At 57.4% G+C, this 17513-nt stretch overlaps 1 protein-coding gene across 13 annotated transcripts in view; it reads right to left on the reverse strand.

The window, feature by feature from the left end:
- LOC107320959 (ankyrin repeat and fibronectin type-III domain-containing protein 1-like) overlaps positions 1-17513 on the reverse strand; it is a 106577-nt gene that overhangs the window by 8783 nt on the left and 80281 nt on the right. For 6 of the 13 annotated variants that reach the window (XM_085514387.1, XM_085514388.1, XM_085514389.1 and 3 more), the window contains 5 exons: positions 14155-14283; positions 1993-2194; positions 1538-1745; positions 906-1100; positions 625-738 (listed from right to left, as the gene is read on the reverse strand). In XM_085514387.1, the coding sequence (XP_085370513.1) occupies positions 625-738; positions 906-1100; positions 1538-1745; positions 1993-2194; positions 14155-14283 (848 nt within the window). The other 7 variants (XM_015877372.3, XM_015877378.3, XM_015877377.3 and 4 more) reach the window with 6 other exon arrangements.

Genomic DNA, 17513 nt, shown 5'->3' on the forward strand with positions numbered 1-17513 from the left:
CGAGGTGCTGCATCCATGGAGGTGAGAGGGGACAGGGAGGTGACCAGCCAAAGCCAGGGGACCCAGCCAGGAGGAGTGAGACGTGGGCCACCAGCTGGCAAGCTCTGATGGGAGCTGGTATGGGATGGGAGCCAAAATATCTGTTTAAAGGTGTGAAGGGCAGAGGAGCAGGTGCTAACCCCGCCTGGGCACTGCTCTGGCAGGACCCAGTCTGATAGTGATAGGACAAGGAGGATCAGTTTTAAACTAAAAGATGGGGGATGTAGTTTGGATGTGAGGATGAAATTCTTTACCCAGAGGGCACTGAGGCACTGGCACTGCTGCCCAGAGCTGGGGGTGCCCCAGACCTGGAGGTGCCCATGGCCACAGATGGGCCCTGGTCAGGATGAGAGGGTAGAAAACAAGCAGCACCTTGAAGTTTGCCTTGGTCCAGGTGGGTGGTTTAATCCAGCTGGGGCTGTCCAGCTGGAGGACACACCATGTCATGCCACAGCACACCGGGGCTGTGCCACAGTTCAATGGGGGCTCAGCAGCCCCCTGCAAGGCAGCATGGCATGCATGCAGCAAGACCCCATCACACGGTACCATGTGCTCAGCAGTGTGACATAGGGACCAGGTCCTTACCCTTGTACTTGGTGACGACGGCTGAGTTGACACTGAGGGGCTCACAGAAGGTCACCTGCAATGAGGAGCTGCTGGCCACCGAAAGGTGGACATTAGCAGGAGGGTCTGGCACTCCTGGGGAGAAAGAGTGCAGGGGGTCACTACAGTGAGTGGCCACTTCAAACCCCACAGTGTCCCAGGGGCACATCCCCTCGTGCACCTGCATAGCAAGCCAGTGCAGCCCCATCTCCCCCCAGCCCTACACGGCCCCACTCCCCCCTCAGCCCCCCTGCAGGACTCACGGGCGTGCTCAAACCCTGCCTTCATGCGCTTGTACAGCCGGAACCGCCACTCCCAGGCCTTCAGCTGCTTCTCCTTCTCGGAGCAGTCGGCGCTGGGTGCCTCATTCACCACCTGTGCCGTCAGCTCATTGACGCGCTGCTCCGCTTCCCGCACCAGCGTGGAGAGGTGCAGCGAGCGGCTCTCCAGGCTGATGACTGCATGGCAGGAGGGATGGGAAGGGAGGTGAGGAGAAGGCAAAGAGTAGCAGCAATGAGGAGCAGCAACGAGGAGCAGCAATGAGGAGCAGCACCTCGGCTCAGCCCTGAGGGCTGGTCTGGGCAGCAGTGTCTTGCTCCTGGGTGATGCTGCTCCCCAGGACCCTCCCAGGCACACATTTGGGCTCCTTGCCCCCACAGCACCATCACCACTTGATTCCCTGCTCTGAAATGTGGGGCCAGCACCATTCCCAGCTGCTCCATGGCACGTACAGCATGAAAAACGGGCTCTGCAGCCCAAGCTGGAGCACTGGAGTGCAGCACAGCCCACTCCTGCCCACCACACACACACACCCACTGGAGGGGGAGGAACCCCCCCAGGCCGCCCAATGCCTCATACCAACCCCACCGCCTCTGTCTGTCCCCAGGCAACTCACAGTGCGGGCTCTCCTTTGCTCCTGCCTGCAGCAGAGCCCTGGCGATGGGCGCATTGTTGGTCATGATGGCGATGTCCAGGGGCAGCAGCCCCTCACTGTTGGGGGTGTTGAGATCCAGCTCTTCGGGGCTGTACTGCTTCAGCAGCTCCTGCACCCTGTCCAGGTCCTGCAGCTCCACGGCCTCAAAGAGAGCAGCATTGCTCTGAAACTGGATGGAACAAGATGTGTGGGTCAGCTGGGCACAGAGAAGCCTCCCGCACCCCAACACCCTTAATCCCAACAGGAGGCTGCCCAAGGCCGGGGGGTTTGAGACCACCAGCCCTTGGAGACACAGCTGACAATGCTGAGTGATTGTCCCACTCCTCAATGGCTCCACCTCATGCACCCACGGGTTTCATGGCCCTCGTGGTGCTCCCATTCCTTTCTCCCCTCCTCTGAGGGGCAGCAACACTTACCAGGTAGGACTTGCGGGGCTTCTCCTTCTCGCCCCGTCCCACCAGGCTGCCCTCATCGAACGATGTGTAGTTGACTCGGAACTTCCCCGAGAGGTTTCGGTACAGCCTCTTGGCTGCGTTCGGTGAGGACGGGCCCGGCGGTTTCCTGGCCTGTGCCAGCTGCAGGTCCCGCATCTGCTGCGTCATTTTAGGGGACGATGACCTGGGGCCGGGGGAGAGAATGCAGTGAGCACCCAGCCAGCAGGACATGACAGCAGACACTGGGACCTGCACCAGGACTGACCCACAAGAGCCGGAGCCCCAGCCTGTCTCCAGCACTCAACAGCCATTCCTCAGCTTCTGAACCTAAAGGAGCTACAAGGTCTTTTCTCCATCCTGATTTTAAACACCAAGCAAGGAACAAGCACAACAAAAGCCCTGCAGCCGTCTGGCAGGTCGTGGCACAGTGGTACTGCAGAGCTGAACCTGTGGCCATGGTGCTTACAAAGACACCACCAAGAAGGCAGGATGTCAGTACTGACATTGTTCTCCGCCATCCTGTTTCCTCAGGAGGCAGCCAGAGTCCTCTCATGTCACCTTGTACGATCGTGGCATCTAGAAGTGATGTGATGGGGAGGCTGGTTCCTGCCCACCTCTCATCTCATCAGCTTCAGCCCATGGATTGAGAGGTCTCTATGGATGGAGCAGGCAGCCATGCCCACAGAACCACAGATTAAAGCAAATGGCACTTGAGCAAAAGAGCAAAAGCACATTCCTCTGCCAACTAAAACAGAAGGCAAACGACCCAGCACAGGCAAAATGCAGTTTGGAGGCACTTATCTCAGAGACTCTAGAAACAGAGGAGATACAGGGAAATTTCTCACTGCTTTCTCTCATCTGATTTACTTCTAATGAGAAGTAAAGAGACAGAAATGATTCCAAGCTCCGGAGTGAACTTCTGTCTATATTAAACCGGCTGCGGCACAGATGAAAGGGTTCCGTGCCCTGTGGCTGTGAGTCACTGGGACTCAGTGAAAGGGCCTTGATTTATCTAGAGCTAAACTCTGCGGTGGAGCAACTGATAGCTGCAAACAACGCCCACGAGCTACAACCGGCCGCAGGAGTGTGCCCAGCAGCTGGGCTGTGTGCTGTGGGCATGGAGCACCAGGTCAGGGCTGCGGCTCCGCTGCATTTATCCCCACTGCAATCAGGTCTGGCTGCTCAGCTGAGAGCTGCCCTGGGGTCGGCAGGTCACAGGTGCAGCGACAAAGGTTTTCAGAGCGTGTGAGGATGGATGTACACAGTACAGCTTCATTTTATCCCTCTCTTCCACTGCTGCAGCTTCTGCATATTCTGGGTTTCCGTGTTTGTGGTGCTGCAGATCTCAGCCCAGTGAGCAGTGTTAATAATTACTGCAATTATACAATTTTAAGCACACTGTGTTGAAGGGCGTGGGCTGCCCGAGATCCAGCACAGAACCAGTCCGGGTTGGACAGGGCTGCTCCATCCTGAGAAGAAGGAGCTGAAAAGACAGAGGTGGGAGGTGTTAACTCTTCAAAGGGATGCCACAGCGGGGGGTGGCAAAGAGACAGGGGCTGGGGCCATGCTGGGCTTCTTGTGGCTGTGTGGCGTGGGGAAGGTGCTGGTGCAGAGGTTGATGTGGGATGTCTGCACTGGGTGCCAGGGCTGCTTTCCTGAACCACAGCCCAGCCCGACTGGAGATCACCCAGCAAAGGAGCAAGCAAAGCCAGGGAGAACACTGATGAGCAGCTGTCAGGGAACAGCCAACCCCACGCGGCCAACCTCACCCCAAACTAGGAGAGTGGAACCAAAGGATCAGCCAGAACCCAAACTGGGAGCTGGCACCAAAGGATCAGCCAGAACACTGCCCCAGGGCACGGCGTGCAGACCACTGCCAAAGGACTCAGACAGCACTTGCAGTTTCCACTCTCACTGCCTGAGCACAAGCAATTTTTCAGGACTGGAGAGACAGAATATGGGTATAAACTGGAGCGTGAACGCCCTCCCAAAACAGTGGGATTTCATAACCCACCCACAGGCAGCCTCAAACCCAGGACACAGCTCCTTGCTTGGCACCCCTGCTTGGCGGCAGCGCTGCTGGGAACGGCGTGCCCAGCCACCTGCACATGGAGCATTTCACAACCGGGCACCTGGAGCGCCGCTGGGCTCCAGCCTAGAGCCAAGGTGCTGCTCTGGTGCCGGCCAGGCGATTTGCAAGCACTGCCATTGCTGCCCAACCCCATGGAAGTACAGAGGGTGCTCGCCACACCAAAGCCCTTTTTCCCACGTGCACGCACCCCAAAGCTATTCAAGTATTGCGCAGACGTGGGGTGGTGACCAGGCCTGCAAGGATGGAGCACCCTCAGAGCCCAGGCTGCCTCTACCTGCACTGCTGGGCCAGACGCTGCCACGTGCCACAGAAACATCTGCGTGCCTGGAAAATGCACTTGCTTATTGAAACCTGGGTCCAGGGAACGGCAGCAAACAAGCAGCAGGGCTTTGTTTGTCTGTTTCCTACAGATTTTCTCTTTTTCCCACTTGGCAAAGCCACCGGGTTTTGTTTTGAATGGAGCCGAAACGAGCATGCCTCTTTTGTTTAGCAATAACAACCAACTTATACAGATCCCACTCCCCCAGGACATCTTTGCTCGGGCTCCAGAAGCCCAGTGCTGTCAGCCCAGCACCGGGAGGAGCAGGGTGTCCCTGCACTACCACGGGGCCAGGCACAAGGACGTGCCCTGGGAGCTCCCGTGTTCCTTCAGACTGAGCACAGCGCAGTGAGGATGCCGGGACCTCCCACAGCACGTTGTGAGGCCGGGAGAGATGGAGACTGCAGGTCAGCAAAAACGCCGGGACTCTGAGAAGGGTCTGGAGCCAACCAAGGAGATCACTCGCTGGCAGCCACAGGAGGCCTCCCATAAAACACAGCGCTCCTGCCAGCCCAGCAGTAAATTTGGGGCAGGAAGGGAGCCGAGACGCTGCAGCAGATTCTGTTGCGACACAATCGTGCTGCTGATGCTTCTTTGGGGGCTTCATTTTTTTGTTTTGCTTGTTTTGGTTTTTTTTTTCCTGCATTGTTTATTTATTTATTTGTTTCAATTAAGCGCTCTGATCGGGGCTGTTAAATGAGCCCAGAAGGAGCCCCGTGGCTCCACTCCCGGTAACGGATGACTGCAATTAGACTTCCAGCTCCTCGCTCACCCATGAGAACCTTCCACTGCAGCCGTGTGCGCAGCGAGTGCTGCTCTGTGTGCCCACACAGCCCCTCTGCACTGGGCACTGCAGGGCAGGGGCTGCTCCCTTCTCTTCCAGGAAGCCCCTGTGCTTGGAAAAGCCGCATTTCTGCTTCGGCACATCCGAGTTCCCGAGGTGTGAGTGCTGCAGAGTGCGGCACCTCTGGCCCGAGGGGCTGCGGGGGGCAGCTCGGCCCCATCCTGCCTCCACTGAGGGCAAACGCTCTGCGCTCCTGCAGCGCGGCCCTTAATTGCTGCTTGACATGAAGTATCTGAGCGAGGAAGTCTTGGGTAAATGTTCTTGCTATGGGAACACACAGTGCTGAGTCTCTTTAATTACATTGTTTTTGTTTGGCTTTTTTTATTAGTTGCGCTGTGGCTTCCCCTCCCCAACGGGCCGAGCAGCTCACGCTAAATATGGCCGGGCTTAGCGGCAGAGCTGAAACCCGAAGCGCGGCACCAGCCTGGCTGGACGCGGCCGGACAGGGGGACGGGGGGGACGCATTCCAGCAGCCACGGCCGGCTCCGACCCGAGCCGCTCCGGGCACCTCCACCACCCTGAAAAGCATCCCGTGCCCCCCCACCCCTCACCCCACTTTCTGCACCCGCAGCCCTCCTGCCCCTCCGCAGCACCCCCCAACCTGTGCCCACCGCTGCCGCACACCTGCTGCCCTCACGCTGCCCACCGGGCACGGCGCTTTCATCTCCTTCCGCCCCCCTCTCCCTCCTTGTTATTTTAAAGGCATTCCGGAGGATGCTGTCGGCCTTCGATGTGGTTTGGTTGGGTTGTTTGTTTTCGTACTGGAGGTTTTATGATCGCATTGGGAACGGGCCCTAATTGAGCTGCAATTCGAATTGCAGTCCGTGGGTATTTGTTTCATTTTTGGAAGGGCTTAAGCTGCAGCACAGCTTAGGCTGGAGAGCGCATTTGGTTTTAACTGGAACCTGATGGGGATGGGGCTGAGCGGGATGGAGCCGACGCATGTAGGGAAACCAGAATGGGGACAGCAGCCCTGTGGCCACCTGAACCTGCAGCACTGCCTGGATGTGCATGGGGCAGCTCACAGCCACCCCGCACACCCCACAGTGCTCCCATCCTCTCCAGGAGCCGCAGCAGAGCTGAGCTGCACACAGGCAGCAGGCAGGACCTAAAGGTCAGCGCCCAAACTGCCCTTCATGGGATCGGCGTCGGTGTCAACTTCTGCTGACTGCCCAGCGCCGACTGCCAGGCCCCAGCACTCAGCGTACACAGAGCTGCTGGCACAGGTAGGGACGGGGAACAGAGGGATTCCCACAGCACAGGGGTCCATCCAAGCAGCGGCCCCGCACCGCAGCGTGTCCCTGTGCTCCCTGTGCTCCCATGGGTGTTGGGATGCTGGGGCAGGCGGCGGTGCTGGGGGGACGCCCCGACCCACTGGCACCATCCCGGCTCAGTCCGACTTCCGCATATCAAAAGCGGATGAGGAGCAGGGACTTAGTGCCTGTTTCAGGAAGAAACCCAATCCCCGCACGGCCTGCCAGGAACAGGCAGCGCTCTGTGCCACAGATGCATGTGTGCAAACTCTTCTCGGGGGTATCAAATGCAGGAGCTGAGTCATACGACGCCTGGGCTCAAAGAGCACTGAAGGCAAAAGGAGGGGGGAAATTCTCTCTGTGGGGTCACCGGGCCCCTGCTGGGCCCCCCCAGGGGAAGGGCCGGGATGCTGAGCTGAGGACACACAGCCGCTGTGCTGGGAGGGGTGAGAAGGGCACTGAGCCGTGTGCTCCCACAGCCGATGCCATCCCATGATCAGCTCCCAGTGGGGCCAGAGGAGCTGTGGGGCCAGTGGCTCCATTACAGCGCTGTATCATTGGGATATAGGGCCGTGGGGCAAGGTGGCAGGCAGGACCCCCAGCTCCTCTCAGGCTGACCTGCAGGCTGGGCTGAGACCTGCAGAACTGTCACAGCAGTGCCAGGCACCCATTTGAACCCAGGCCTGGGGGATGCACATCAAATCCTTTAACCTCCTGCGCCACCTGGTGCCACCAGGACGAATACGCGGATGAGCTCCGGCTCCCACTGGAAGCCACCCCTTCTCCCAAGCCATGAAACTGCAGAAAATTGGCCCGAGGAGGATGTGGGGCTGCGCTCTGCCCCACGCCTGGGGCTGGATCCCACGCCCAGCCCATCCTGCCCAACCTGCACTCCACAACTGCCCCCCACGCGACCTCCCTGTCCCTCCCTGTGGTTTCTCCACCAGTGGAAGGCCACCTCCAGTCCCTCGCCCTACCCAAGTCATGCAGTGAGATGGGGACTGAGCTGCTTGCTCATGCCAAGGCTGCACGATGAAAACCAGCACTGGCTGAAGACTTCCAGAGCTGCACCCAAAGGGGTTATAAAAAGGCAGGCCACAGACATTGATCTCGGCAGGGAGGAGGAGACAACGGCCAAGGCACAATGGAAGAACAGACAAGCGCACACACCCGGCTCCAGAACTGCTGCCCAGCTGGTAAATGTTATTGGAGTCAGAAAACCCCTTTCTTGCTGGAAGGCAACCAGCAAGACACAGTCGGCACCACCGGGCACGCTGGCCTTGACCCGCACAGCAGTCCTGGCACCGTGACCAAGAGCGGCCACCATCCATCCCTTGGGGACATCCCTGGCCTGCAGGACACCTCTCTGCCCTGCACACACAGGGCTCTGAAGCCAAGCTGGCCCAGCCAGGAGTCTCTCTATTACAGCACAAGCGTTCCCAGTGCTCCCATGTGCCCTGCAGCAAGGCTCAAGGCTCTCCCATAGCCTCCATCCTTCCCATCACTGGGTGAGGAGCACAAGGACAATAGAGCGTATGGATGAATTTCTGAAGCCCTCAGCAAAGCTCTGCCTTCCACTCTAATACGAAAGAAGAATGCCAAAAAGCCACAGCAACCACCAGGTCACACCTCCAGGTGAAGGGACGCACTCACCTGCCTATGTGTTGCAATGGATGTGGCCAGCACTGCAAAGCAAACCCACTGGAGACACAGGGTCAAATGCCCTTCTCCAAGGATTCTCAGGATGGAGGAGCACATGGAGCTGTTCTCCTCCCATCACACACCACCTCAGCTTCTCCCAGCTGCTGGAGCCTGGGGCACAGCACCCCAAGGGACTCACTGTGCCTTTCCAGGCTTCACAAGGAGACCCAAAGGGCAGCTCCTGCCAGCAGCCAGAGCCTCAGCCCACAGCCATGGGGACCAAGACAGCGCCATCATTTGTGGAGTGCTCTGCAGCTCCCCAACGACCCTGCTGGGGTGCACACAGTCACAGCTCCTGACTCAGACCCTCATGGGCTGGAGGTGGCTCAGTGCTCGGTGCCGTGACCAGGAGCCTCCCTGCCTCCACTGGGGACTCTGAGGAGCAATCCTGGCATGCACGGCCATGCTTCCCAGAGGCTGACAATTTGACCAAATCTGGGTTGATTTCCATCAGGAATGTCCCAGCCCTGCCAAATTTCAAGTCTCTTTTCCAAAGCATGGAGGCACCAGAAGTCCTTAAACAAAGAGACGGAAAAAAGAAACAGCGTTGGCAAAGCTACCGTTTTTCCCCAACCTTCTGCTCAAACTTGAAAGAAAAAAAAAACCTAAAAAAAAAAACAAACACACAAAAAAAAAAACAAAAAACGAAAAGGGAGAGAGAAAGTTCAGCCCGAGGCAAAGTGAGCATGGAAAAATTCAGCCCCAACAGTTAAGGTCTGGCAAAGGTATAAGCAAACAAACTTCCATTGGAAAGCATCGTATAGCCTCAACAACAGCGTCTGCTGGCTCCGGCCGCAATCAGCGCGGCGCACAACGTGCCCCCCTCGCCCCTTCACTGCGCTGCGGGGCACACGAGGACGGCGCTGCTGCGGCTCAGACACCGCAGGAGCGGATCCCGAGGCCGGGTGTGGGGGGGGGGGGTGGCTCCGCCCGGTTGTGTGTGTTCCTCCTCCCGGTGAGGAGCCGCTGCTGGGGCGGCACATCCCCGCTCCCCGGTACAGCAGCAGCGCCAGGTGAGCGCAGCGGCGTCGGGAGCATCTGTCTGCGTTGTGGGTACAGGAAACGGCCGAAGATCGGCCTCAGATGGACCTTCACTGAATTCATGTGAGGTTCACAACAGTGGAGCTCCGCTGCACAAGCAGAGTTGCTTTTCTGCTTGCCGTGAGGCTCTGGGACAGTGCAACCCGTGCAGAGCAAGGCTAGGAGTGGAGGGCAGGAGCTCCTGGCAGCTTCTGCCTCCTCCTGCTCAGAACGTGGGGCTCCAAGCACAGACACATGGCTGAAGCTCACTCACGGCCCAGACGCAGCTGCATGACCCTGGGGGGAGAAGAAGCGTCGGCTGAGTGCCACAGAGGCTTAGCAGCACCCAGAGGCATCTTCCTCGCCTCCCAGGATCCACAGGAGCCATCCCCTAGTGCTCAGACATCCAAAACCCAGCCAGGAAATAACTGCAGGCTATACCTGCCCAGATCTCCTCTGACCTGGAAAGAGCCATCCACCCACCTCCTGTCACTGCCTCTGACCAGAATAACTGCCTCCTCCTCCCCACAAAGACACTGAAGAGTGAGAACACCACTCAGGAGAAAAATAAGCCTTGCTTTTTATAGCACCTGCTGCTCAGCCATCACAGGATTCTGCTATGTGGGACCCAGTGCACAAACCCCGACCTTGGTGCTCTTTGCAGGAGGGGAACCCACATTAATGGTGCAGCCAAGGCACGAGGAGGGGGAGGCACTTCTGTGCTGGGGAGAACGGAGATGCCAAAAAGGAAGAAAAGGGAACTTGGAAGTGAGCGGCAGATGGGGATGAAACTGCTTCTTCCTGACCCCCCAGGCACACATCAGTGGGATGAGGAGCTCCCTTGGCTCCACAGAGTGGTGGAAGAAAGCTGGGTAAAGGGAGTGCATGAGAAGGAAAGCAGTGCAGGAGAGTGAGCATGCAGCCAGGGGAGAGCATGGGGCAGAGGTGAGGGAGATCCCAGCACAGCCGGGCACTGCTCAGCCATCTCACAGCAGCCAAGCCAGGAGGTCCAGCACCGAGCTGGCACCTGGACACGCTCTCCAGGAAGACAAACAGGAGATTCCTGGAACCCTGGTGAGCAGTAGTGTCTCAGCCAGGAGGAAACTATCAAAGAGCAGAGAAAACCACGCAACACGGACTGCTGCTGTGTGTGGGATGAGGGAGGACTACAGGCACTCACTGCCCTAAAGCAGCTGGGAGATGGGGCTGGGGAGGTGGTGGTGAGGTGAGGAGTGCTGCTCCCACACCTCAGTGTCCCCAGCTGATCAGCAGTGATGCGGGACCCTGTCTGCCCCAGACACCAGCCTGGTCCCCTCCACCTGTCCCACTGAGTGATGGGGAAGTCATGCTCAGAGCCCACAGCTCCAGAGCCCCATTGTTGGGAAGCCAGGACTTCTATTGGTATTCCCTCTGCAGAACTGAATTGAGATCTATCTTTTGTGCAGGCTGAGGGCTGGGAAAGCTGAGACCCCTCCTCCAAATGCAGTACACAGACATGAGCCAGCACCTAGTGCAGAGGATCCTGCAAAGCACACGAGAAGGGCTTGGCTCACAGTAAAACCCAGATATCCACAAGGTTTCCCTTCACACCAAGGACTGTGGTATCTCTGCACCTTCCTCCAGCACAGCCATGGGGTCTGGGTGCTGCCATACAAAGCAGCAGGCACCTTCTAGGCATGGCTGCATCCATAGAGAAGGAGCCCTGGGGGTTCTGCACAACTGAGAGCATCTTCTACATTCCAGGTGGAGACCTAAGGCATCCAACCTGCTAAACAGAGCCGGGCCATGGGGGATGAGATGGCAAATGGCCCCAAGTCAACGTACACTGAGGATAACAGATCTGCTGCACTGAGAAATAAACTGATCAGGCTCGGATGTGCCAACTACCAGCAGAAGGAAGCGCCCAGAACCACACACCGGTGCCACAGTGCAGGGCCATGCTGCCATGAGCAGAGCGCAGTGCTGAAGTCCGGTTCCACACAGCTAATTCAATAAGTCCCAGATACCATTACTTCATACGGCAGAGAGGCTCCACAGCTATTAGGGGAATTGGGAACGGGGGGAGGAGGAGCTGAAATGGAGAAGGGAGAGAGACGGGGAGGGTGGAGAGGGGGAAGCTAAGACAAGCAGCAGAACAAAACATCCCATAAATCATGAGGAGCTGCTGAAATACCAGAACAAATGACCCCATAGCTTGGCCATTGTTCCTGAGCGATGGCTCAAAGCTCTCCCAGCAGAGACAAAGCGCTGCTCCTTCATCCCAGTGCTGTGCTGCCCGGCCAGGAGCAGCACCGAGCTGGGAGTCAGGAGCCACGATGGGTGCACATAACCCTGGCATGGCCACGTGCCCCATGGCACCAGTGGGACACATGTCTCCCTGCCATGAGCATCCCTGAGCTCTGAGCATTCCCACAGCCCTACAGACCCCAGCAGTGTTTTCACCGGGTTCATCAGAGCCTGATTCTCCCTCTTGTTGTTCCTTAACCAGACCAAGAGGCACAGGGCTCGGGAGAAGCAGATCTCCTATTGGGCATGTAAGGGGTAGGACTGCTCAGGTATGGCCACGCAACCCAAAGGAGCACAGAGCCCTTCATGGAGCTGCTGCTCCCTGGCTCCCAAAAAGTCACTGCTAACTCCCATCATCAAACAGAGAACCTTGCAAACCAAGTGCTGCGTGCCCACGGGCTGCAGGATGGGAGCAGAGGCAGCAACAGATCTCAGTGCATGGGAGAGAGGGGAGAGTCTCCATCCTGTTTAAAGCTAAAACGGGAACGTTATTGCATTAGGAAATGTTCAACCCCTGTGCTCCTGGCCAGCAGGGCTCCTGCCAGCACTGCTCATGGTGGGCAGCCAAGGAGCAGGGATAGGGTATGGGGACAGGAGGAATGCACTGCGCTTTTCTTCTGCTGTCATGGGAATGCCCTGCCCTGAACACTGACATGGATGGGCTGAAAATGTGGGAAGCCCACATGGAACCAGGGAGGGCAGAGATGCCCCAAGCCCTAACCCTAACCATAACCATAACCATAACCATAACCATAACCCTAACCATAACCATAACCCTAACACTGAAACAGGAGGAAAGCAGGGGAAAATGAGAGAGCAGAGAGCAAGGAAAACTGGAATGAGAGGTGGGTAGGAAAAGGAGGGCACAGCCTGATGCCAGGAGGGTACATTGCTGCTGGGCACAGGAGCAACATAAGGCACAGAGCATCCCAGACCCTGCACAGAGCCAACAGGAGTGGAGGGGTGGAGCCCTCCTGTCTGCTTCAGGCTCATGTAATGGGACAGAGGATCACTCCTGAGGTGACACCCAGGGAGGGGGGGCTCCCACTCACCTCAGCTCACCCCAAAGGGGCAGAGGGATGCTCACATCTCCCAGAGGGGCTCTGCAGACACCAGAATGTCCCTGTGGGGGCCATCAAGGTTCTGATTCAGAACCCAAACAGCAGGAGGTGCTGAGCTGCAAATGCTTTTTTCTCTAAGCCTTCACCTGATGGAGGGTTCAGAGCTACATGGACATCATGGAGCGGCAGAACCACCCCATGGCTCTGGCCATGAGCACTCCGAGCCCCCCCAGCTCATCCTGCAGCACCCAGCATGCTCTCAGGGCCCCAACAGTGGGAACTTCGTGGTGCTGCCCTTAAAAAAAAATTCCCTAAAAAAAAAAAAAATAGTCCAAATAATGAAGTATTTATTTGGGTAAACAACATATGAATGGAAGAAGTGTTTTCTCAAGACTTCACTTTTTCCCTGCCACCTCTCCATCCACTCCCAGTAAGAAGCAGAACTAACGGGGCTCTGCTCGGTCACTGCTGAGCTGGGGATCAGACCACGCTCGCTCAGTGCAGCACCACGACAGAGCAAGCGGAGCTCAAAGCCAACCCATCCCCAACCAGAGCTGCCCTACAGCCCCACAGAGCAGCACCAATTCCTGCTGCCGTGGTGCCACAGCTGTGCAAGGTGCTGTGCAAACACTGCAGAGAGATGGGCTCCCTTCTTGTAGCCCAGGGGGCTGATGGGGTGTCAGAGGGAAAAGAGACCCACCGACTTCTCTCTGCATGAGTAGATAGAAGAATGAAAAGCTGGTGGGTTTTAATGAGCACTTTTGGCTTGTTTTCCTGTTTGCTATGTTACCAATTCCCGTGTTTGGAAGATCGAGAGTAACTGAGGTACAGCGTTCTGATGACATCAGTTCAGCAAAGAAGAAGGTTGTGCAATGGAGAGGAAAATGATCTGAGCCCACAGAGCTGACATTCCTTGCCTGGCCTCCTTGGCACCTGCACAGCTTCGGTGCCCAATAACCTCACGGATGGAGCAGCCCAGAGAAGGACCCACCACCTCACAGCAAAGTGTGAGAACATGCAGCAAATGCCAGAAAGTTCTCCAAAGAAAGCAGGGAAAGCGAAAACCAAACTTGACATTCTTCACATTTCTGAGCTTTTCTTTTTCTCTTTCTTCTTTTCACTTCTATTTTTTTTTTTTAGTTTTTTATTTTTAAGCCTTACCCTCCTTTCTCCATCTAAGGAAGCAGAGAGCGATGCAATTTCCAGTTCTCTGAAATATCCTTTGCAGGTCACCTCCAGCGCAGGGAGGGCCAGCTGTCAGCTGCTTCCAAGGCTGCTGAATGAGAGCTCCCCAAGCCGGGGTGGAGCTGGGCTGAGCATGGGGAAGGGGCAGCCCCACACTCCATGGGGCTGGGACCCAACACAGCGGGCTCACACACAGCTGCCCATCTCAATGCTCTCCTTTACCCCACGCAGCAGGAGCCCATCTGGGGCTGCCCGTCACTCCTGCAGCAGGGTGATGGTTTGAAGGATGTTATCCCGTGGGGCAATGCACAGACAGAGTGGGGACAGGGGGCAGGAGAGGGCTGGGAGGCTGCTTGCCCCCAGCCCCGTCCTGCAGCTCTTACCATTCAATGCTCAGAGACCTGGGCCGGAAGGCAGACAGCTCGGCCGAGCCATACTCAGCTTTCCTTCTCTTCTCCTGCTTCTGCTTCACCGACAAGCGGTGGGCAAACCTAGAGAGGCTGCTTTCCGACCTGGGGAAGGGGAGAGGAAAGGCGTTAATGTCACTGAAGCTACCTGTGCTGGGGATGCAAGGGGTGGGGGGCTCCCAGGGGCAGCACAGCAGCACCACAGCACAGCAGCAGAGGCTGAGCAGCGCTGCAGCTCCAGGGTCAGCCCCATTGGGCTGCAGCAGCAGCACAAAGCTGAGCCCCTGCCCAGCACCAGCACCACTGCACACTGCCAGAACCATTGCTGCTGTTCTCTGGGGTCCTGAGCAGCCTCGCTCACCAAATACCTCTTAAAGCACAGTCACATAAAGAGAAGGGACTTCTCAGAAACGAGAGCTCTCGCTCTTTCCTTACGCTAATTAAATAAACCACGAGCAGCTAACAGTTTTTTTCCTGATACATTTTAAACACAGACATCTTCAATTCATTAACTCTGGTTATTGATTTATTTTTCAGCTTATGAATTGCTGTTGCTCGGGACGGGGTGGAGACAGCTTTCTGGAGCAGGCGCTCGTCTCCACCATCAGCGCCGGGAAAGAGCCGGTCAGCCCTTCCAGGGTCATTCCTCACATTCTTGGGAAGAAACACTACTTTGATGTAAAGGATGAGATTTGCCTTTAAAGAAACCCCAGCAGAAATGCAAACCCCAGCGTTCCCCCTCGGAGCAATGCAGGGAAGGCACGGGGTGAGAAGGACCCACGGGAGCACTGGGACTGGAGCTGCTGCAGATGCAGCCTCACTGTCACAGCTGGGAGGAGTGATGCTCGGTGCCCATCACTGCTCTTGAGGGGTCTGGGAGCTGTGGGACCTGCCTGGAACACACTCCCACTGGCTCTGCACAGCCGGTACTTCAGCCTGCATCCTCTCCCAGACCGACAGTGTGGCCGAGGGGTGTGGATGGGTATAAGGAGAGCAGGGAGAGGTGCCAGAGGGCTCCAAGCAGAGGCACGGGGCAGCTGGGGAGCGGGAGAGCAGGGACACTGCAGGAAGCAGGATGTGGGCGTGCAGGGATGCTGCTGGCACTGGGGGAATGGTGTCCGAGGAGGGCGGGAGGGGACAGGTGACCACATGTGCTGAGGCCACCAGACCCAACAGCTCCAGCAGAGACTTCAATTTCCTTTTCTATTTAGAAATCCAGGAGCACATTACAGTATCATCTGGCTATTTATACAGCACTGCTTTACATAAACGGTGCTGCAGAAGAAAGAATGAATCATACCTGCTCTGCCCCGGCTGCGTGCACACCATGTTCAAGCCTTTCTGCCCCCTCCCCTCACCCCAGGCTCCATGCTGGGTGCACCCTCAGCCCCCCGAGCTTCAGTTCTGGTCTGTGCCCAGCTCTGAGGTGACACCGGCACAGCAGGGATGCTGCTGTCACACACATCCACTCCCCAGGTGCTTTCCAAACACAGATGCCCCTTGTCCTTTGATCCATATTAGGGTAATGACAGGGAAACTGAGGCACAGAGGCCACGCAGTGAGGCCAGCCTGCCTTTGGCTGTCAGCCCCATCTCCTTACAGGCTGCACCAGCCAGCAAGGTGTGTGTGTGTCTCCTCCCAGCAGCACTGGTACCATCCTGGCCCCAGCTCCTGCCAAACCTGCCACCAGCGAGGGACATGCAGGGAGAGCCATCAATTGAAACATCAACTGCAGCGATGGGGAGAGCCGTCTCCTGACAACCAGAAGAGGTTGTTCAGCTACTGTGCTGTATCATAAATCACACCTCTCTGACTTGCCATCTGTCAGCCAGATTACACATGTTCAGAGTCCCATGTCAGCGTTTAAGTCCGAACACAGCATCTTTTTCCCAGAAACAATTATCAGCCCTGGAGATTCCTGCAGCAACACCACCGAGCTACGGCTCATCCCTTCCCTTACTACACTGCAGTGGAGCAGGCTGGCAGTGAAGGCAATGGGGATGTGGGGGGGAGGGTGGAGGGGCGGAGGGGAAATGCAGCTACCCCCCTCCCCATGAAATCACAGCTTGGTGCACGTGAAGGCCATGCACGGACAGCATCTCTTGGCAGCAGCTCCTGTGCCTGCTCTGTCCTCAGCCTGCAGGGACATCACAGAAAGGTGACAAGGCACCCAGGGCACCTGCACCCACTAGGAGAGCCATATCAGCTGGCACCAGCAGCACCCCCTGCCCCCAGCCCCTCACCAGCACCCTGCATGAGGGCTTGAGGCAGCAGTGAAGGAGACATCTTAGTCAGGGCAGGAGCAGCTCCCACCTGTTGCGCTCGCTGGCCCAAGACACAGCACGTGTTTGGACGTGGAGGCAAATCGACCCCACTCCTGCAAGGCAGCCAGCATCCCCCCGAGCAGGCAAGGCTGAGCCAAGCACCAGGACGGGCACGAGGTGGCTGTAGGCACATTGCAGCACCCGACGAGCAGCGCTTTTTGCTGTGCCTCCCCCTGGAACGGTCCCCGCACAACCAGCTTAGGGCTCATCCCCCGTGCTGGGGAAGGGGCAGAGGGCAGGAGCCGGCACAGCTCCCGCGCCCCTCAGCAGAGCAGCCGGGCTCCTGGAAGAGCTCTATTGGCACGGGTGCGTTCAGAATAAAAAAGGAGAGAGCAAGAAGCACCTCCCGAGCAGGGACAAGTTTTCCGAGGCAGCACGCACGGCCCCAGCGAGCGTCAAACACGAGCACGGCCCCGGCAGCCCCCATCCCGCCCGCAGCCCCGCGCTCCTCGGGCACGATCGAGCGCGGCACCAAAGCAGCAGCCACGGATAAAACCGACGGGCCACGCGCGGAGCCGCGCCGGGAGGGATGCGATGCCCGCAGGATGCGCACTCACCTGCACCGCTCCTCCGCCTTCCCCTCGCGCTCTGCCAGCAGCCAGCAGCGCTCACCCGCGCACAGCTCCCCGGCAGCGTGCCCAGCCCCAGCCCCATCCCCATCCTCAGTTCCATCCCCATCCCCGCTCCGCACAGTGCCGCACACACGCTCCCATCCCGGCCGGGAGCGCAGCCCCGCTGCCCCGCTCCCAGCTGCCACCTCCGCCTCCCTCACCCATCACCTCGGGTTCCTGCTGCTCCCCGCTCCGCTCTGCTCTTTTTTTTTTCTTTTCTTTTCTTTCTTTGCTATTTTTTTTTCTTTTTCTTTCTTTTTTTTTTTTCTTTTCTTTTTTCTTTTCTTTTTTTTTTTTTTTTCTTTTCCTCCCAATCTTGTTTCTATAGAAACGAGATTAGCAGAGGGGGAAATAAAACAGCCCCATGTGACTCAGATTCCAACACTGAAGAATCTCCTGG

Source organism: Coturnix japonica, chromosome 13, assembly GCF_054131305.1.
Source record: "Coturnix japonica strain WE chromosome 13, WE-NBRP24, whole genome shotgun sequence".
Lineage (NCBI taxonomy): Eukaryota > Metazoa > Chordata > Aves > Galliformes > Phasianidae > Coturnix > Coturnix japonica.